The 22,826-nt window shown below is 38.3% G+C and overlaps 1 protein-coding gene across 2 annotated transcripts; it reads right to left on the bottom strand.

Moving 5' to 3' along the window:
* Positions 1–264: 264 nt before the first annotated feature.
* Positions 265–22,826, bottom strand: EMB (embigin). Of its 2 annotated transcripts, XM_059492916.1 has the most exons (10): positions 22,587–22,709; positions 17,797–17,880; positions 14,788–14,862; positions 12,542–12,701; positions 11,198–11,286; positions 7,670–7,794; positions 6,461–6,740; positions 5,742–5,775; positions 3,966–4,033; positions 265–2,188 (listed from the first exon to the last, which is right to left on the bottom strand). In XM_059492916.1, exons 1-9 carry the CDS (start codon positions 22,669–22,671, stop codon positions 3,997–3,999), a joined length of 969 nt encoding a protein of 322 aa, XP_059348899.1. In that variant the 5' UTR covers positions 22,672–22,709; the 3' UTR covers positions 265–2,188; positions 3,966–3,996. The 2 variants fall into 2 exon arrangements, with proteins under 2 accessions (XP_059348899.1, XP_059348900.1); XM_059492917.1 differs by lacking the exon at positions 17,797–17,880 and having other exon boundaries at positions 22,587–22,826.

The raw sequence follows: 22,826 nt of genomic DNA, 5'->3' as shown, positions 1-22,826 counted from the left end.
AACCTCTTATGAAGAAAAACTACTCACCAACCTAAAAATAAACACCAAACCCCTTAGAAAAAGCAAGGAGAACATGCTAGAGGCAGGTCAAGGCAAAGCCATAGTTTCAGCAGCCAGTCTGACCAAGCTTATATAGTCCTAAAAGATCTAAGATGTGCTGCTTCCAAAATCCACGCTTAATCCAGGTTTTCCCTGCTAATGCCAAAAAATTCTCTCTGTGTAAGTCGCCTATGTTAGCGAAAACTTTACAGCCCAACTGCAAGATCAGGTAGGAATGCTACATGAAGGCAGAAAGATTAACATTTTTGATTAACTGGCAGGTTTTTTTTCCAGACAGTATCTAGCCTCATTTCCATTGCAAAATATACTAATACTGCTTTATTCAGAATGTAATTCTTAGCTCTCTAAAGTAAAACTATCTTTTTTACTATTTAACTGCCTACAGGAAACATATTACTACAAACTCTGAAATGTGCCAAAAAATTTACAAATGTTTACCAGAAGTAAACATTTTAAAACTGCCCACACTTACTTGCTGCAATAAAAGTATCAATTATATCAATGAGAAATTAATATAAAAAAACTGTAGATGTATTCTGGTTTTAATAGTGCATAGAAAGTCCAAGGCAAAATACAATAAACACAGTATCTAAGCAAGGGGAATCTTTATCAGTGTCCACTCCTTACAGTCAATCACCCCATGGTTTTATAATTCTCATTGTGCCTTATTTGGACCTTAACTTGTAGTTCTTGAAACTGGAAAATAAATTATGAAAACAAAAAAGCCTATGTCAGACTGGATTTTATCTCCTATTTCCAACACAACAGCCAATGCTAGGATTTCTGATATTTTTCAAACCCCTAAGAACAGTAAAATAGAAAAAAAAGCAAGGAAGGAAATTAAATTTGGTTTATCTATTTTTTTCTACATTCCTTTATGTTCAAAGAAAAATGACCAATACAAAGAAATACTGTGAATTTTTTTTTTCTTTCACTTTCTTATGGAGTTGCAAGTGCTGCCTTTTTCCTTACATTTTTATGGAGAAAAGATATTTTTCTGAAGACTTCCTCCTCTCAAAATTGAAGCTTCAATTACTTCAAGCAAAGACAACTGATGCAACCAACTGTCTTCTTATTAGCTAAACATTTTCAATTGCTGAATGTGTAATATAACTAAACAGTATTATGGCAACACACTCTTCTAAAGTGTGTAAGTCACATAAGATACTGTAAGTCATTAACAGCAGCGTTAAATTTTTTGTGTAAGAGTAGTAGTGGTATGTATTCATGCTGCTTCATCCTATTATCCTGAAAATTTTAGCTGCTCAAGACCCACTCTGTGCTTTGCAAGGAGTGTAAGAAACAACAGCTTGCTGAAAGAAGCAGAAGTACCAACTAGACAGTGTATGATCAGAAGCTTATACAGGTATATTCCTGAAAATTCAGCACTCCATATAAACTATAATAACCAAACTGATTTTGCAGACCCACAGAGTGCAGTTAAGTTTTTCAAGCATAAGGAATTATTCCAGTTTTAGTCTGAGAAGGTAGTTTCCTCAATACTTCTTTCATCAACTCTGAAATATCTGAGCTATATGGTACCTAAATGTTTAGCCTATTGAGGACTACAATATAGTAGAACTAAGAATAAAGCTAAGATAAATTAGAATGAACACATTTTACTGTTCACAGCAATTGCAACTCTCTCAATGTTTCATTTAAGTCCTGATAAAGATTCCCCTTTCACCATTTCTTTGGTAAAAACAGCTGCATCACATTTGCTTCATCAGCTAGTAAAAGGCATTTTCTTTGGTGGAATACTTTTTTGATTGTACATATCCAGTTTTATAACACTCAGATAATATAACCACTCTATATTAACCATTTTTCAATGAATACAACACTAGCTCAAATTTGGGAGATAAAAATCAAACAGATCAATCATAAACCAACAGCAAGCCTAATCACATAAAAAATGCCCTGCTAGTAGTAAAGTGTTACAGATAAACATCTAAATACAATACATTGTATTATCATCAGTACAAAATGAGTAGTTTCAGAGCTATTTTGAAAACATCTTGTTTCTCAAATGTAGAGGATTTTACTTCAAAATATACTGAATGTTTAAGTGGCTGCATACATCTTCTGTAACTTTATGATGATTTCTACTTCTATTGGCTTAAATCTCCTGCAATAAAAAAGAATAAATACATTTCATTATAATACAAATTCTGTTATTTTGCTGTTTAGCATTTTCCCGTATTGTTTGAAAGTAAACTTCATTCTAATCAATACATCCATTTTTTTTCAATGGTCCAATGGACCATTGCAAAATTGTTCAGGTTAGGAAAGACCTCCATGACATCAAGTCCAACCATTAACTCAGCACCACTGTATCTAACAGAAATCCATAACCCTAAGTGCCACATCCACACACCTTCTGAGCCTGGTTGAGGATTCCATCACTTCCCTGGGCAACCTTGTGCTCCCGTGCCTGACCACCCTGTCCGTGAATAAAGCTTTCCTAATACGAAACTAAACCTCCCCTGATACAACCTGGTATTTCCTCCTGTACCACCATGTGTTACTTGAACGAACAGACTCATCCCCACCTTGCTACAAGCTATTTTCAGGGAGTTACAGAGAGCAACTGGAATTTATCATTTGAAGACATTAAAACTTTTGACACGGAATAGGAAGACAAAGCAGGTGATTCTCAGAGAAGAACCATTATTTATTGACTCACTGCTATGTGTCAAAAGAACTTTGTAAGAATAGAACCTCAAATTCCAACATAAGAGAAATTCTTGTGAGCTGGTTTTGACTGGAATAATTTTTTTTCACAGCACATGCCATAGGGCTAGGTTTGGATTTGTGCTGGAAACACCATTGATAGCACAGTTATGTTTTAGGTATTGCTCTTAGGTGCTTACACTGTCACAAGGCCTTGTCCTCTCCCTCGCCAGCAAAGGAGGCTGGGGAATACAAGGAGTTGGGAAGTGATACAGCCAGAGCACCTGCCCCCAGCTGACCACAGGGATTCTCCCTCCCAGAGGGCATCATGCTCAGCAGGTAAAGCTGGGGGAAGAAAGAGAAATGGGAAGGGACACACATTCTGAGCCACAGCCCTAGTATCCCTGATTAACCCAAGCAGCTATTACACATGTTCAAACATGATGAAGCCCTTCTTTCCTGGAGACAGATGAACACCTGCCTGCCCATAAGAAAGAGTGAATGAATTCTTTCCTTTGTTTCTGTGTTCAGCTTTTGTTTTCTTCTGTCAAGCTGTCTGTATCTCAGCCCCTAAGCTCACCCATTTTTACTCATCTGATTCTTCCCCCATTCCACCAGAGAGTAAAAGCAAGTGGCTACATGAGGCTGAGTTGCCAGCTGTGATTAAACCTAAGAGGAACAGAGACCATATAATCTTGGAAAACATTTGTTCTGGATAATTTTCTGAGCTTTAACTCTCTTTATGTGAACTCCACCTGACATGTTTCCTACTGTTCTTTGGTAGGGCAACAATCTTTACTCAGGTAGATGGCTTCTGGTAAGGATGAACCAGCAGCCACATGAATGAAAAGTCATTCACACCTCTCTTCTACAGATCAGAGGTTAAGGTACCAGATGCAGAAGAGAAACAACTGTGTGTAGGACTGGTCCTCAACTGACAGACTGCTCTGACAAGCACTTCCAGATGGTGGAAGCAGAAACAGTCTATAATCAGACTGTGAAGAGGGAAGAGAATCAGGAAATGCATTATATAGCTTTAGCACTACACATTGGAGGCCTGTGAGCTTACCAGGGCTGTGCCCTGGAAGGGTACCTCATAGGCTCCGGGAATTCCCCTTTAGTTAGGGTGAGAAGAAAGGAATGATGGGAGCAATTATGCAGACTAAGTTATTCCATATAAGGTTATGTTACAAAGCTTCCATATAAGGTTATGTTACAAATCTCTTACTTACCTTTAAAGGACCCTTCACTCTCTGCATAGAACTACTTGTCTTTCTCAGTTACGTTGTCTCCTGATTTACTACGAGAAAAAAAGGGTAAATTCCAAAACTGAACAGTAAGACAGCACAATCATTCCCAGTCTCCTTCTAGAATAACTGCAACTAGGTTTTATGCTGTGCATCACTAAAGAGACTTGAATTAAAAGTTCTCTTGCTAAAAAAAAGTTTGTGATTCACTAGGCTCCCATTTAAATACACTGCTGGATGTGACATTTAATTATAGCCTCATCAACCAAATACAGCTGTATTAGTCATCCCCTGATATAACAGACCAGACGTGTTCTTTAGGAGCCACTCTCTGGTACACAAATCCATCTTCTAAACAGCCATAGTTGAAATAGCTTTCATTTCTTGAGTCAGGGAAGTACATAGTTAAATAAATTTTCCTCATATATGTTTATCTAAGAATTACACAATAAAGATTAAGCAGCTGTAGAGAACTACATCCCACATTGACAAAAAAATTATTTTAGTGAACTATTCTGTTTTACCACCCTAGTATTTTCAGCATGTTTATGAGAAGAAGGCTATGCAATGAAAGCAATTTTTCAATTTTCAACTCAAGATATATTCCCAAACATTCAGCAGTATGATATAATACTATATTCCCAAGACACACTCCCACTTTATACTGTAATTTAATTAGAGCTTTAAGTCTGTTCAGATGAGTGAAAAATAACCATAATATATTTTCAGCACTTAAAAAAGGAATGAGAAAGTGAATACAACACAGGAAAACAAAGATCGTTGCAGCAAAAAAAAAAAAAAAATCAAAGCAGGAAAGAAATTAAAGGGTCAGAAGAAAAGGGGAGACAAACACAGCAGGAGAAAAGGAAGCAAGATAGCAAGATGACAAAAACTAGAGTAGACTGGACACATCTAAAATGACCTGTTGGGCAACTTTCCTCTTTTAAGAGGTAAACAGGTTAAATAAGGGGAACCTGGCTTCAGGGGACAGGCAGAGAGACAAGTATAGCATACTTAAGCAAGCAAGCCTGAAGAAATACATAATCCTAAGGACAGGGGAGCCAGCATGGGAGCACAGGCCCTGGAACTGCAGAACAGCAACAGAAGTGCCAACACCTGCTCATTTGGTTGCAGCAGCGCAGCCCAGGAAGCCCAAGATAGCACTGCAGTGTGAAATGTCCTGAGAGGTTGGAATTAGCCCCCAAAACAGCCAACCATGCCAGCTCCCAAGACGCCAGCAACTACAGGCTTAGATATGAGAGTTAGGGCTTTGACCACATGCAAAGTAGAGAAATGTATGTTAACATGGACAAATACACTTTGGGGGGAAAAAACCCCTGCCACAAACTGCCAAAACAAACAAACAAAAACAAAACAAAAACCAAAAACCCCAAAAAAACCAAAACCAGGACCACTTCTGATACACTTTCACCTGGAAATTATTTCCATGCAGTTACAGTCTTCTAGAATGAGCTTATAATGAGGACACATAGTGCTCTCACAAGAAGAAACAACAAAAATCCAAAACCAACACAAAACAAATAAACAAAAAACACCACCAAAAAAAAAAGTAATTTCAAAATCAACTTCCAGACAGAAAATAAGTGGAATTAGGAATTCCTAAGGAAAAGAATAAATCGTTCTTTCACATCGACCACCACCCCCCTTGCCAATGGGATCAACAACAATGTATAATTTTGTACAACACAAATACACGTAAGAACAAATACTGAACTACAGTATAGGAACTTTTTTGCTTACAGTTGCTCAATTTGGTCAAATTCTTTTTCACCTCCTGCAGAACAAAAAAAGTACTATATAGAAGTATCCATTTAATAAACAATAGAATTTTTTTTGTTTAGTACATTTAGTAATTGCTTAATCAGTACAAGATGTTATTTTTTAAATTTTCTTAGTTTTCTTAAACATTTATTTCAAATTATCTTTTTTATCTATTCAAGGGAATCACCTCCAAAGTGGTGAAGAAGCCTATTTTGATAAGGTTTTATGAGTCTGATTTTAATACAAACAATCTTTTTTATATACATAGGTTTATACATTTCAAAATACAGATAACATGCATTTATGTCTGTATTATTAGACACATGCATTTCTCCTTTTTACTAAATGTCTTTAAAGAAACTTCTCCCATCAAGGCTAGCAAGAATTTATTCCATTTCTAAGCATTCTCCTAAAAATTACAGCCTCAAAATTCTTATATTGTCAGGGAAAAAATCCCCCAGGACTTTCAAAATGTTTATGGATAAGTATTGCTTAGTGCAAGCTCTTTTCATTGCAGTGTTTTAGATGAAAGAATTTTCAGAAATACAGATGTGAAAATGACTTAACTTCATAAATGCTGCACTACAGGTCTTACTTTTCTACCTTTGGCTGTAATTTCAACAGAAAGCTAGAAATTAATTTAAAAACCCCAAATCGACCAACCAACCCCCCCCCTCCCCCCCCCCCCCAAAACTTACCTTTTGCTTTCCTTTTCTTTGAATACACCTCATAGAGGCCAATAAGAGTTACAAGAATAGCAACTTCAGCCACAACTGCTATAAAGGGTTTGAGAGGTTCTGCGACGGACAGAACTCTAACTTCAAACCTCGCTTTACTGGGCCCTAATACAAAATCAGCTTCACACCAATATTCGCCAGTATCTGCCACAGTGAGCTTGTGTATCTCCAAACGGCTTTCACTGGCAGATCGGCTCAGAATTTCATACTTGTCTTTAGGCAAAATCTTATCAATGGAAGCCTAAAAAAAAAATACATTGCAAGTATTAATAATGTAATGAGGAGGTATTTAATCAAACTATCATCAACATTCAGTTCTGCATAGATACATACAATGATTTAGAAACAAAAGGCACTCATGAAGCACGATTACCCCACATTAAAGGGAAGGGTTTATTTTAGCTGGACACCCGAATTCCTTCTAAACTCACTGGAAGAAAATACAAAGTTTCAGTGGGCAAATTGTCTGATCTGTTTTAGTTTATTTAAGATGAGATAAAAGGCACCTTTGGCTCTATTGACTCTCCAATGACAAAGGCATCCTTGGCTGCCAGATGTAATGCATGGGTTTCACCACAGCACAAAACATAACTTTCAAGAAGAGGGAGCTCTCCTTCGCCAGGAAATATACTGATACTCTTAAAAAGGTCAGTGCTAGTCCCCAGACATATTAAGGAGATAGATCTCTTCACCTTCTCTCAGTTGACAGTGCTCAGAAGAGGGCTAAAAGAAAGTGTTTTAGGAAACTGTGCTTTCTAGATAGGTCATAAGGCAAAGAAATAGAATTACTTGTATGTGGAGGAAGTAAAGGGTCCTACCATATCTTACATGTGAAAGCATGTTCTGCTGTAAGATGATTTTTGGATCCAGTAGCAAGATTTGAGTAGTACAACTAGTATAAATACAGTAAAAACAAGTCTCTCAAGACTCACCTTATTTGGGAGCATAGCAGGGCCTTTTTCAAAAAGAAACATACAAATCAGATCAAAAAACCACATCTCTGTAACAATGAATACTTGTAAATATTACAGACTTTTTTTTCCATTTCCATAAAGGTTTCTGCTAAAGTTAATGGAAATAGAATTTGTAGAGCTTGCAGTGAAGCATGAAGTAGCTGTACTTTTTTTTTTGGTCACACTGTTTTGCTTGCCCAACAGAGGGAGATCTTACCAGCTCGGTTCCATTGGTCATAAACCACTTCCAAGCCCTGGGATGATACTCGGTTTTACAAACCATTACACCTGTATCTCCTATATAAGCGATTACGGGTTTTTCTCTTCCATCAATAGGTGGTACTAAAAACAAGGAGAAAAAAAAAAATCGAGTGAGATAAGGATTTTCATTAGTATTACAAAGAATATATTTAGGTATTCATTTATAGTACTCCACTCACTTTTTCTACTTAAAGCCCTCATGAGTCTATCATTTATGACATGAGAAGTTATTTTGGGCAGCTATTTCAGATATATCATCTGTGCAGAAGACAAGTGGAATCCTGTTTCCAGCTGCTGTGTGATCTTGTGAAGTTGCCAATCAATACCAAATGTCAAGTGAAACAAAATCATACTGTGATTTCTACTCTTGCCCATTTCCTCTTTCCCTTCCTTGGCAGCTGCAAGATACATGCTTCAGTTCTAGTACACTAGAAACAAACGTATAATTTTCCTGCAATTTCACTCTTTCTGCAGAAACTGCTGGAAGTCTATTTCAGCCACAATGAGACTACATAATGGTATCTGACAAGTTGTACATGCAGAGAATGCTTCTGTAACTGAGAAAAAAATGCAGATTGATAGAGATTTGTAGTTAAACATTTTCTGAGCTGAAGCAATGACTTTTGGGTGCATGCCAATAAAAAGGACTTTTGGTCCAGTCTTGCTGAGGACAGAATACAAGAAACAAGGCATCAGTCTAACTTCAGAGCTACTTGTCCTAGCCATTGTCACTGCTTGTGCCCCACAAACTTCCAAAAGCATGTGCCCAGAAAGGCTACTGAATATATTAAGACTATCCTACAGATACCATTAAGAGCTTAGCAAATGCATTATGCTGAAGTATTTCCACTTCCTTCCTCTCTTTATTACGATGTTTACCAACAGACCTTCCACAGATCCACTCATTTGAAATTTTACTTCAAGTTTCTTTTGCTGTACTTTTTAAGTACAGATCCAGAACATACTTCAGATTTTATGGATCACACTAGACTAAACAGGCCAAGTATTTGCTTTCGGCAGTTATGATGAACAATCTGATACAAGCTAAGATTTTTCTTGTCCTCACCCCTTCTTGACTGGTGAACACAAATTATTTTTTCCCCAAAGAAGTCTGCTTCTCATGTGTATTCAAACTTATGTTTCCTATCCAGAAATAGCTATGAAACCAATTTGTTAGTAAGAACACTGTTTTCAGTCTCATAATTTGCTGCATCATACATCAAGACTCTTGACTAGCGAAGTTCTCTCAATGTGTATATTTTAATCATTAAACACTCTAATTTTAAAGAGTACTGGCAGTGTATCTTCTCTGCTGCCATTAAAAGGGGTGACCTCACCAATTACTGCTGCAATCTCCCTTGCAATTTAGAAGACATACAAGCAGGTCAGGATAAAAAAACCCTGTATACCCAGCACAACAACCTTATGTGGCAGTCAAAAAGATTTAGCCACACTGGTGAATGACAAAGGTCAGCTGTAAGCATGCCAGCAACATATGTGACCACATTAGCCATGATTAAGGATGTGAATATACATTTCAAATTCTGGGATCCGGCTCTGTAACAGCTAATCCCTGAATGCATGCAAGGCTTGTGACAGGTATTTTTGCAAGTAGATTACACACCAAATTTCATGACAAAATACTTCTGCTGCATACACAAAGCCAACTTTTGAAGAAACAAACATACAGGTAGGTGTCAGCAACAGCATGTACACAAGTCAGATTTCCACCCAGTGTTAAAAACCAGAGCTATTTCACGGTGCCCATAACTCAACTGCTGCTCTAAGGATCAAAAATTAATCTATTCTACCCTATAGATGCTAGCAGTACTTCACAATATTTTGTAACACCCATTAATGTCCTCTCTGTTTATTAACTTTAACTTTCTGTAAATATCTCATTGTTTTCTGCAAACTTGAGTAAAAACGTAACTCCTCAAAATCTGAGGGGTTATGCCAGGCCAGGAATCGGGGCGGGGGGAAGGAGAGGTAACATATGCAATAATCCCTGACTGCCTTGTGGGAAAGATATTGCTTAGTTACAGCAGTGATGACTTAAGCCACTGAGTCTAATACCAACACATTACTCATCTTTCAGTTTGAAAATTGTTCTCCCGGCATTACTGACTGGAAGATTCAAGGACTTCTCTTTCCCATTTCCTTCACTCTTGCCTTGATCTTAAAAGCATTAAGCCAGTACGTTTTATGGCATCAGAAGTGGCAGCATTCAACCATCAGGCAGCAATTCTCTCATCTTCTGATAATAAATCAACCAGTCCTATGCACTGGTCTGGAAAAGATGACTTTCCTATTGAGTCATTGCTGCCCTTACTGTAATAGTTATTTTGTACTTTAAAAAAAAATTCTGTAAAAAATTCTCCTTCAACTTCTTTCCATCTACACCAACTTGGTTAGCTATTTGATTAAACCTTACCCACATGCTGACAAGAAAAACACATAATTATTTTTGAGATTAAAAGGCCTGAATAAACTACAACCTCGTCCTTATTCAGCACTGCAATCTAGTCTCTCCTGGTTGAAGGTCTGAAAGCAGGTATCAATGTCTGATATTTGAACCCACGTGAGTTTCCTCAAGTCTTATTACTGGATATCCCACTGAACAAAGGCAGCTTGCAGCTTCAGAATTAGGGAGACCCACTGCTTAATTTAGCTAAGGTTAGGTAATGATTTGAATAGTTAGGTTTTCTCAGAGCCTGTTTAGTGAAAATGTCTCTGTATCTGCCTTTACAGATGCTTGCCTTGCCCTTTGCAAAATTTGGATGGTAGGAACAGAGAAAGGATTAACTCCTGTTAGAGATATTCATCAGCTCGGCAGCTTGTATTATCATTTCCACATATCTTCCATGCATCTAAATTTCACCTACTACTTCCAGGGTAGCATTATTGGAGAAGAAAACAAAACAGAAAAAAGGGCACTCATACTGCTCAATGAAGTACACTAATTGTTAATCTAAGTACTATTCTTATAGTATTACAGAATAAAAGCACTAAAGCAATAATGTAGTGTTTCAGAAATACAAATAAAATTTTAAAAATCCTGCCTCCATTTTACCAATCACTGCTTCACTTTTAACACCTAACCTCAGGCTCAAATTTCAAATTATTGGCTCTTTTTGAAGAAATTTATCTGAGACACCGTCTTGTAATCTCATGCCCCAGAAAGTGAAGTGCATTCACATCTGGAGAGGGAAGGGGAAACCAGTTAGTCAAGAAGGGTAAAAAACAGACTTGTATGCTCTTTTGGTTATTAGAATTTTTTTTAAAGCCTTTTAGTTTTTGGCTCAATATTCTTCAATCCATGCTAGAGAAATTACTTCGATAGTTACTCGCACTTAGCCTGACTGCATTAGCCATTACTTATCAAATTACATTGCCATTTTTACTGTCCAGAAAGAATATTAATACAGCTTTGCAGTAGTCAGCTGAACAAAAATGTTAAATAAACACAAATCAATTAAATTACCATTCAAATGAAATGTAGCACTGATTTCTTTTTCAGCCTTCAGAAAACAAGTGTAACTTCCCAGTTGACTGCTCTCTGAGATGGTCACTCTTAACAAAAAGGAAAAAAAAAAAATCACAATTTTTTTATTGCACTACAAGTGACTGCTAATTAGCATTCCAGAAAAAAAAGTAAGAATTAGTAATGAAGCAGAGAAGATACCACCGCTGAGACACTAGGATTCAGATTTAGTGCAATGCAGAAATGGTGTAATGTGTTTAAGAAAATAGAAGAGCACAAGCACACTTTGGATCACAAACAAAATTTTCACCCTTCATGCTGACAGAAGGACACCTTTGAGCAGCATTATCTACAAATTACTGAGTTAGGATATGCTTCTTAGTTCACATGGTGAATCCACGTCTATGTAGGGCTTCAGGAAGAACAAACCATTTCAGCAATCTTTTCAACACAAAATAAATAAATACATAAATAAACAGTTTTAAAGAGCTTTCATCTAATGAAGTCCAGCATCTTCTCCACTAGCAAACTATACATTTTACTGTCACTTTGAAAAAGATTTAGGTGTCTGTATATGGATTATCAAAAAAGTGACAGTTATACTCTCATCATATTTTCTACAGAAAAAAATATAAACAAATAGATAACAATAGATGAAGATAGATAATAGATTATAATAGATAACTAATAGACAATAATAGATAAATAGAAATTTTATCTAAGTATTACTGCACTTAAAGCTATACAGAAATCAAATGGAGACCAGTCAGTTAAAATGTGTAACTGGCCTAATTCTAAAAAACAATAAATTGTACTGATTATAGAAAGGCTTCTACAACAGATTTTTGAGTTTCTGTACAAGTCTGAATGATTTAAGAAAACCTTCAAAATATCTTTACTGGAAATCTCACTTCTACCTTTTGTCACCTATGAAGGAAAGAAAATGACCATTTATGCCTCCCAGACTTGCAAAGAAGCAATGAGGAGGAAAAGAGCGTGTGGAAAATGAGGGAGTGGAAAGAGAAACTGCTACAATATTTTAATCTCAGACTGATTATTATTTCACTTACTAAACAGACTTACTAGACTTTAAGGAACTGCTTCGTTATTCTATGCTCTTTTTTAAAAACAAATTATGTGCACTAGAAGAAAAATAGGAGCTCATCTTCCAGGCTTGAGGTGCCTGCAATCTTTCTCCTTTCTGACAGGACATTATTCTCTGCATTTCTGATTAACCTCTGCATTTTTCCTTTTTCTAATATACATGTTACTAGTATTGGGCACTGTATATAAGATGATAACTCATTAGAATCTGCAAATCACAATGTCAAGAATGCTACTTACTTGATGGTCCAGCTGTTTGGAGCATTACTGGTGTGACTGATTGTTTCACTTCCCTTTTTCCATGTCACTTGAGGATTTTTCAAATTGGAATTCTCATCTAATTTGCATGTAAGATCAACTTCAGTTGGACTGGCCACAGAGATATTTTTTTCAGATGGACCTATAAGAAGTTTAAAAACATTTAATGAAAAAATGAATTTCCTCATCCTAGGTAAAGGAACTTTAGACACTGCATTTACATATGCAGGATTACAGGGGGACACAGGTGCTCTTTATACTCTCCAGGGCAAAAAAGCCCCTGCAAAATCAGAGTTTCACAGCAATTTTCTTAAGTAGTAACTGAGTTAAAATACATATCCCTTTACAAAATAACACACTCCAAATTTGTAGGTAAACTTCCTAGAGGGCTCTAACATAGAAGCACAAATACTCATTTCACTGAGAGCAAGACAGATTTAAGCTTTTACATTACTTAATCCAAACGAAAAAGATTAAATATTTAATATATATATATAAAACTATATTAATGTCAAGAAGAGTAAGACGTAAGTATCTGTAACTATTTGGATCTTAGCCAGATGTATATTTATATGATACTGTGAGATTACAGGTATATCCTATTGCTGGGGAAGCTACTGATAAAATCTGCACCCTTAACACAGCTGGGTCAGGCCTTTCATGCCTATAGTTACCCAAGCTGACATCAAAACCTCTTCAAACCCCTTTAGGGCTACCTTTGCCTTCCTGGCAAGTCAGTAGAATCACAGTAGGAAAATATTACAGTACAAGAGAAAAATTTGTCAGTTTTTTGCTTTTTATGAGTATAGGCTCATAAGCATAAAATAAACTATCAACAGCAAGTATTTCTCTGATCCACAGAAACAGCCTCCTTTAAGAGAACACTTCGGATGTTTTACCCATTAGTACTGCCTTTTTTTTTCATAACTGGCCTTTTCATTCACCTATTCCTGGATAGAAGTGTGGTTTGTCATCTAAATACTCCAAGAAAATGCATGCATGCCTCACTTCAATTCTAGACATACCCTGTAGTATTTGGTGGTCAAAAACTACAGGTGCATTGCACAGCTCACACTCCTTCCAAGAGAAAATGAAGTTTCAAGGTACAGCTCACTGACCTAGTACTGAAAGTCATACATATGCAGCAGCAAAGTCTCACTGGAGTGATAGCACGAGATCCGGAGTAAGTGAACTTTACTGGGTCTGGCAGAGACATGTGCAACCTAAAGAACAGCATATTCAGAACTGCAAGTCCCAGCCAAAGTAATTCTAATCTGTTGAACTGGAGATAAACTTAGAAGCGCAACACCTCAGTCTTCCATTGCAGAGCAACATCTGTCACTGAAACTCATTTATTAGGGCAATTAGGCTGAATAAATATAAGCCAAGCATAACTCAGCTTGTTGAGGTTGTTTATTATCATAATTTCACAACTGGAATTGGTTCCACAGCAGCAGAAGTGTCACAGTCAGCCTAGTTAGACAAGCTGAAAACAGTATCTCTCCCTTATGAAATAATTTTAAAATATGAATAAGCAAAATACAGAAACGGATAATGTTGAAATCAACCAATAGCAAGACTGATGCCTGGGGCACCCCTGTACTAAGAGTGCAGATACAAGAACAGGTAACAGACAGTACTTTAAGTTTCCTGCTAGAAGAAAATGCAGCATAAATACTGCAAAATTACATCCTTAAAATATCACACCAGTACTTTGCAAATCTTCCAGAGATACTTCAGTTAGATCAGTTTCTTCAGCTATCCAAGAAATCAATTCTTGATTATTGTATGGCAACTGAGAACTTCATATGTACTTTAAGAACAGGTTTATCTTTGCTGTTCTTCACACTTCAACTCCTGCAATGTTGCTAAGCTACCACCTGCTGTTCACCAAGTACTCTAGCTTACGTGGTCTCTCCAAGTGGATAGATTCATTAGTGCAAAAAACCTATTGTTTCAATTGATTTGGAGGAAGAGTTATGAATTAGTTTTAGTTTTAATAAAAGTAGGAATCTAATTCTCCAATGCAAAATAGTTATTACCAGAACAGAGAAATTAATAGTAACATAAATGTACTTACCTTTCACTAGGCCCACTACATGCTCACTGTGAACATTTTCACTTTATCAAGAACTTGCCATTCTAGATGCTTCTACAGCTCATGTGAAAGTTTGTGTGTACTCACATTCAACAGAAAATAATTGGAAGACAAAAAGTAACACACTCACCAGGCAGGACTATCACATACTCTGAGAGATCAACGCTCAGCTTGTTTCCTGGCTTGAACTCCTGTGTGGCAGCATCTGGAGGTAACAAGGTTTGGGTGGAAACAAAGTTAAGTTATCCTATATAAATAATGACACAAGCACACAATATGGTATGGCAATTATTAGTTATAACAATCTTGAAAGGAGAAATCAGACCTTGTTTATAAGACAGGTTTATAACCTGTCTTAGCAGCCAGGACTGCGAGGTTGCTGTTATAGCAATTATGCTGTTAGATAAATGTTTCTAGCTTTATCGTAATGTTGCAGTTGTGAATGTCAGTATCTAAAACATCATCGCTGTTTTACAGCTTGACTCAAAAAGTCACTGATAGCTTACATACAGGACTACATCACCATTTAAATAGTTCTTGAAAAAGTAATAAGCTCTAGAAAGCTTTTAAAAACCCAGCCAACCAACCAACACAACTCACTCAACAAAAAAAGCCCAGAACAACAGAATGCTGCCATTCCCAAAGCTTCTACAATCTAACAAGACAGCCAGGAAGTCAGAGGTAGACAATCTAATCTAAGTGCTAATTAATGAATTCAGGGGCAAGAACACCTTGTGGTCAACTACAAAATGGTAAAAGACTGCTTCTCAAAACTTCTCATGTAGAACGCAATGCCCTTCTACAAAGAAAGAATACCAATATTAACCATCATATGGCTGACCTTATAATATTCTTCTCCTTTTGTTAGGAAAACCTACATGAACGAGGTGTATGGTCACCAAACTTCCTTTTTGATGAGGCTGTGGATCACACACCCTTCAGAGAGTATGAGATCTTTTATAAGGATCTACAAAGCTTGATAAAGCAACTCTAAGTACAGTCTGTTCCCATCACTTGCTCTCATGCATTTCAAGAACACAGAAAGAAAGCAAATTAATAAGCTACAACTCTAACAGATGTAGCCCAGCTACGATAATATTCTTTTAAATAAGATGATGAAAAGAAAGAAATAGATTTCACCACCACCCCAAAAGATAAACTAAATGCTTTATGCCACACATGCTTTTACATGCTTGGAAAGTATCTTTATTGTCAAGTATTTCATAATGCATTGCAGAAAAATATGAACAGTAGTTAGAGACTGATTCTGCCTAGTCACACAGCATTGTAAGAGAAAATTATTCTGGTTTTCGTAGAAGGAAAGGGGCTTGATTACATCTGCTGTTCATGGGTTGCAAAGATTCCCAATCACAATTGAGAAGATAGAGCAACTGGGCTACACTTTTAGCCTTGCCACTGAGAGATGCATTGGGTGGCAAAATTGACCACTGTAAAGTAGGAAAAGCATATCTGAAAGCCTACATCTCATCAGAATGACTCCTTCCCTTCCCTTGCATAAAACACTGAACTCTCAGGTAAAGATCTTAAATGCATGCCTCCGAGCTGCAGCTGAGAGGATCTGGCTGTGCTGAAGGAGGCCCCTGCTAGTGGTTTGCATCTAAAGGTTTAAGCAGAGGTACAGCTGCCTTTTCAAGTTGTTGGCCAGTTTCAGAAAACATCCTCTTCAGCTCACAGCACAAGGAATTCTGTGCCACTGGCAATCACCCTTCTCCTGGCTTGTTCCACCCGCATTTTCATATTTTCCCTCAAGCTTCAATCAGTTTAAGTAAAATAAACCTGTATATTAAAGTGTTTTGTATGGAAGAACAGAACTTCAGGCTATTTCATTTGGTGTTGTTAGCAGTAGGTTGTTGTCAATCTTAACTGATAGTACAAAATGGCCTTTTAAGCAGAGAAATCAAAGCTGTCTTTAGCAGTAGACAATAGTCCTGTTGGCTCTAGACAAGAACAAAACAAGCCTTGATCTCTGCCTCATGGAGAAGTAAACTAGTCCAAGTGTTTACCCAGGAAATGATATCAAGGCTGAAAAGTTCTGACAGATCTTAGCCTGCCTGCGTGCACAAACACTTGGACAGCATGCCAGGGCTGTCACAGAATAGCTGAGTTTATGTCAGTCCAGTACACACATCTTTTTCACAGAAATCCCTCGCAATGATACATTCAGAAGGCACAAGTGCTAGTTCATATGGCAGATCCAGCCAGAAAAGTGTCTTGCAACAAAGAGGATTTTCACAATGACTTTCTTCCTCAATTCATATATCAAATGAAAATATTCAGATGAGATCATACTGTATGAAACATTTTCTGTATTTCATGTATGTCTATGTGTGTTTATGTGTGTAGAGAGTTATTGAATCTATTAGCTATTGCACTCCTAGTTCTCACATTGTGCTAAAAAGCTCGGAAGATGAACACCAGAAAAATACCATTATTTCATAAAAAAACCCAACTTGTAGGTGAAATAACTTGCCAGAAATTGAGCTCACATACAAATATAACTTGGCTCATGTTTGACTTGCACTAATCAACATGAGCTTTGGCAGACAGTGCTGAAATTCTGATTCTCTGATCTTTATGGAGAAAGAAGCAGAACCCATAATCACTGGTTTCCTGTCCTGCCTGGAACTTATTCTCAGCTCCCAGTTAAAAATACAATTAATGTATAAGGGACAACAGACAGTTTTGACACAGCCATAACTAAGAAAGATGAAGCTAGCAGGCACAGTGATGCAAGAGTATTTTTTATACCTTTCACTAATACTCAGGCATAAGGAGCTCCCATATTAAAAACTTAAGGCTAGAACACAACCTCCCTGCAGTGGCACGAGCTGGGCACTGCCTGACCTCCAGGGTTATTGCCTGCTCTTAAAGCACATATTCCCAAGGGCAACAGGTCACAAAACTGGTAATTGCATAGCTTTTTCCAGTTCTGGAGATACTTATGACACTCAAGCTCTTGCAGTGGCTTGAAAAGACCTGTGCTGTATCTACTTCTGCTTCTTCCAAAAAGTCACAATCTTATCTCAAGAGACTTAAGTGTGAAAATGTTGGCTCTGTATGACAGATATCAATAGGAAAAAGGACTATAGTTTTAAGTGTACTGAAATAAGACAATTACCAGATGATTCATGTCCAGTCACGGACATCTTAGTCACAGAATTCACCTGAGTCTGATTGGAATCTTGTGTTGTCATAGCTGGATCTAAAAGAAACAAAACAAAACACCAGAAAAAGTTTAAAGAAACTTTGAGTTAGAAAAAGTTACTTCAGGAAAATAATCCCAGCAGAATGTCCTCACCTCAGCCTTTTTTCCCCAAGTTCTGAGCATACACATTAAAAAATTCACAAGAATTGTTTTTTGTTAGCTCACTTTAGGCAAGAGAAGATTAAAGAATGGAGGCAATATTTATTTGATCCCTAATTTCTGTATAGAGTTATTTTCTTGCAGTTAGCTTACCAGCTGGCAAAGCCACTCCTCAGAATGTTACAGCAACGTTTTAAGCTGTACTCATATCCTTTGTGTTCATAGGCTTAAAACACCACTTATGCCACTGACATTGGTCAATTACTTCTAATACAGATTAGTGGATTTTCCAATAGACTACAGACTTCCTTACAACTTTACAAATCTAGTGTGATGAACAAGCAATGAACACACCTCCGTTGGTTCCACTAGCACCACAGTAAACAAGAGAAAAGAAACAGTAACTTCAGCATCCCATACTAAGAATTATCTCCAGTTTACCTCAGTACCACATCAAATCTGATCCTCCACCTATAATACAGTTTTTACAAGAACCACTTAAGACTCTAGTCTGCTTTGTGTTCTTGACTGGAAAAAGAACAGCAATGGAAGAGGCAAAGGACCACTTGGTTAGTAGTTGTGTCACGCTTTTAAGAAAATCAAGATATCTAGATGTTTTACAAGAATGGAAGCATGCCCTCATTCCTTTATTCCCACCTTTCGGTGTGAGAGTTAGTGTTTATTTTGTTTATCTTCACTGACAAAGGTATTCCAAGACATATTTTAGTGCCACAGCACTCAGAGAGAGAGATTCAGCCACACACGGAAAAGACATGTATCTTGCATTTGTAATTAAAGTCTTTGGCAGGAGGGTGGAATTGGGATTATGAACTCTTCTGGATATCCAAGACAGCAAAGAACATGCACAGATCACAAAATCACAGAATATTCTGAATTGGAAGGCAAGGCTCAGTCTCAAGTGAACAGTGAAAAGCTGCGTCACATTTTAAGTGCATTCAAACTTGAGAACCACAGGCCTTCTGCAGAAGGTGAAGTCAGAACTGTGCCATTTCCTACAAATGAACATTACTAACAGTCCTACTCCATTTCAGCATCAACAGGCATAGACCAACCCATAGATGCTCCATTGGCACCTCCAGCACAGTCACTCCATCCCAGCCATGGCTGGTTTACACCATTTGCTGTCTCAATCTGCCCATACTTGATACTTCAACCACTTTGGACTACGAGTAAAACACAGTTGTCAAAAGATATTATAAGAATTAAACATTAGTGGCTCTTAACAGCAACCCACTTTTTTATCAGTCAACTGGTCCCACAGCCAGCTGCTCCTTCCCAGCCCTTCAGTTAAGAGAAGAACTTAAAAGATCTGTTCTGATGGTGTGCTGGCTTTTGAGCCAGGTGCTAAAAAGACTGAGTCTTATTCTTTGCCTGACAGAGGTACTGAGCAGAGACAGCTATTATTTTTCTGATATTCATAGTACAACTGAAGAAAGGTTTCCATGAATTTTCTTATCTGCAGCATCTTGAGACGTTCTAAGTATGTCATGGATCACCTCCATATTAATTAAAATCCCCAAAGATGATAAATTTAGAAGGTGCCAGTGCCAAGCTGTACAGCAGCACTTATCTCTCAGCAATGAAGGCAGATAACCTGCAATGTGGTTTGCATACTAACAGGGTTCTCATCTTTGCTTTCTTCCTTAATTCATGTAGTAAGTGAAAGAAGTCAAGTAATGTTATTTTTGTCACCCCTGCTTATGTATCTTTTCACCTTACCTGTTCACACATCAAACTACACAGAACAGAGATAACACTGCCCCACTCTCTTCCTCTCATATATACTTACTGAATAGCACTGGAGATCAGCATGGGCCAACACAGCACCTTCAGTGTCATCCAGCCAGGCAATGATGTAAACAAGTCATGTGGAGCAACTTCTCAAACTATTGAGTCATGGCTGCATGCCTCAGCCCACAGTAGCTTTGCACTAGATTTAATCAATAGTGTGGTAGCTTGTAGAGGTCTCTTTTCCTTGATTTTCATGCAGCAAGGAATAGGAAAGAGTACAATATAATGAATTTAGTTTTCTACACTACTTCTGCTTCATATGGCAGTTGGTATTTTGGGGCAAAAAAGTATGGAGGTGCCATGCTTACTGCTGCTAGAGTAGTTTCAGGCTTAATCTACTTGCTCTCTTCCAGCCAGAAAAGCAGCTGAGTAAGAAATGACTGAAATACAATTTGGTTTAATTTACCATCTTTATTTTACTATTTAATGTAATATCGATAATATACTTTTCAAGATCACATGCATTCAGTAGCACCCAAAACCATGCAGCAGAACCCTCCTCGTGCCCCAGAGACATCAGAGAATCAACATTAAGGTCTCCCAAATACCCTGATAAAAGCTGCACCCTCAGGTCAAACCTGAAAAACCCAACTTGGAAGCAAAGTCTGTAAGGAATGAGGTGTGTTCTGTGCTCATAGCTTCTTGAATTCTTCAGGAGCAGAAACTGAGAGATGAAGGTGAGTGATGGGATGGTTTGTCCTAAATCAGTATGACAGCACTTGCTGCAACTACACTAAGACAACCACAAAGGTAACCCACACAATGCAGCAAGCTCTGAACAAGTGTTCTGACACTTGGTTAGAAGTTACCCTTAAATCAATACAAAATAAAAGCAATAGTTTAGATTCCTCCAAAACAAGCAACTAAACAGTTACATGACTAAGATAACAACATGAAGATACTATCTCAAAATAAAAATCTAATCGGGCTTTTGCAGCATCTGCATGACCAGCTTGCAGACCATGCAATTCACCTTTCCCCAACTCAGTCTGTGTGTGCAAGTGCTCCCTCTGCTTACTTTTACTATAAGCATTTCTTTTGGATGAAGCACCGTCACATCTCCAAAACAAACACAGTTTCTGGACTTCACTGGAAAACAGTTTTAAGTTTTTCTGCCTTCAGGTGTCATGAACTTCCCTTTGCTGCAGCTGTGTAGAGAGCTCCTGTGCTCAACTAGCTTCATACACATTTAGTTAATAACCGATGAAAGAGTAAACTACCGTTTTTTCACTTAAATCATCAAAGAAGTCACAGTATGATGCCTCCCTATCTAGTTCATACAGCTGTAAAAACATTTACTAGAAGTCTGGAAAACAACGCCTTCACTCTGTACAGATGAGAAGTACTAAAGCTAGTGGCTCATTTCTGAAGTCTGCTCTAAACCACAATACTCCCCACTTTAGGGAGATGGTAGATTTGCACAGTTTTTGGAAACACAAAGAAGGTTTTGCTGTTTGATCACTGGTTTATTTTGTTTCTTCCCACAAGAGGCTATAATTTCATTTCACCAATGGCTTTACATAAACTTAAAACTGCTTCAACCACCATCAGGTATGGATTTTGGCATTAACAGCTATCAAAAATAACTGTCTTATGGGAATTAGCCACATGCTAACTCACACATTTCTACAAATATCAGAGCATTTGCACTCAAAAAGCTCCTCAAGTAAACTGCTAGAAATGATGTCAAGTTCTGTGTGTACATGTATTTTAAAGAAGACTTAAGAACTACTAAGTAGATTTTTGTCTGTGTACATACTTAAATACTCATTTCAAACAAGACTTGAGAAGTACAAAGTATGTTTCCTTTCACATTATGTGAAACTACTATAAATTTTAGAAAAAGTAACATCACTTAGGGAGCACTAGTGGTCTTCTCAGTACTAGGAAGTGCACCAGAGGCGGACGGAAACACACTGCTTCTATTTCACACACTGAAAATGCAGCTAAACCACAATGAGTTCAAGTCACATCATTGATGTTGACATACAAGTATGTATATGCCCACATACAGAGGACAGAACTCTTGGCCATGCCAAGACCTACTCCAAGAATCTCACCCTGGACAGCAAATACCAGCCATCTTGTAATTCCTGCTATAATAATTTTTTACTAATCTGAAATGCCTCAAAAAGAAGAAAAAAATGACAGACATCCACTAGTTTTAGGCATAAGATCGTATTTCCTGAGAAAGAACTGGCCTGCTGCTGAACTGCTGAAAGCCTCTAGAGGAGGAACAGGGCCCAGAAAGCTCAAGCCCGTCTTTCTTCATGATTTTAAATGCTATATTTAAAAACGCAAAAACAAATCCAAAGGAGCACCCCTCATAATCCATGAGGCACACTGACACCCTAGTGCTTTGCGGGTTTTTTCATTTAAACACTTTACTCAGCAAGGACATAACATTTAAGACACAACACCACACCTTCTCAATCCTGCACCTGTGCCAAATAAACCCTTCTGTAAGTGAGGGAGAGGGTGCTGAGGCTAGGGGACGGCTGATCGCCGATACGGCTCTGCCCATCTGCGGCCGCCCACGGCCTCGGTGCTGGGGGACAGCGAGCGCGGATCGCCGCTGTCCCAAGAGAAAGAACCCCGATCTCCTGAGGGAGACGCCTCAGCCGCTCCCACAGGCAAGGCCGAGAGGCAGCTGCCGTGCTGAGGCTGCGCTACGTCCCCCGAGAACTGGGGGGATGCTGCGGAGCAAGGAGGACCTTTGCTCCCAGGCGGTGCTCCGGCGCTCCCGACACGGAGGGCGGAGGGGACCCAGCCCGGGGAGAGTTTACATTTACCTGCAGAGTTCCCGCCCGAGAGGCTGGTGCAGAGCAGCAACAGCAGCAGGCGCACCAGGCAGCGCCCGAAGAAGGTGGCAGGCATGGTGCCCCCGCCGCGCTCCCCTGCCTCGGCCCGGAGCCGCACCCCGCGGGCTGCGCTACCTGAGGAAGCCTCAAACGGGCCGGAGCGGCTCTGCAGGAGAGCCGGCTACTACAGCAGTGACGGGAGTCAAATGCAAAGCAAAGCTGCTCCAAATT

Source organism: Ammospiza nelsoni, chromosome Z (genome assembly GCF_027579445.1).
Source record: "Ammospiza nelsoni isolate bAmmNel1 chromosome Z, bAmmNel1.pri, whole genome shotgun sequence".
In the NCBI taxonomy this organism is placed as follows: domain Eukaryota; kingdom Metazoa; phylum Chordata; class Aves; order Passeriformes; family Passerellidae; genus Ammospiza; species Ammospiza nelsoni.
Note: the sequence above shows the minus strand (reverse complement) of the source record. Positions and strands in the feature narration are given on the sequence as shown.

What these genes read in the sequence shown, in the direction of transcription:
- EMB (XM_059492916.1), bottom strand. Translation starts at nt 22,671, where the DNA reads ATGCCTGCCACCTTCTTCGGGCGCTGCCTGGTGCGCCTGCTGCTGTTG. An exon ending in CTCGGGCGGGAACTCTGCAG is followed by an intron (nt 17,881 to 22,586) that starts GTAAATGTAAAC and finishes TGTTTCTTTTAG; the next exon opens with ATCCAGCTATGACAACACAA. An exon ending in TGCTACATTTCATTTGAATG is followed by an intron (nt 7,795 to 11,197) that starts GTAATTTAATTG and finishes CCTTGTTTTTAG; the next exon opens with TACCACCTATTGATGGAAGA.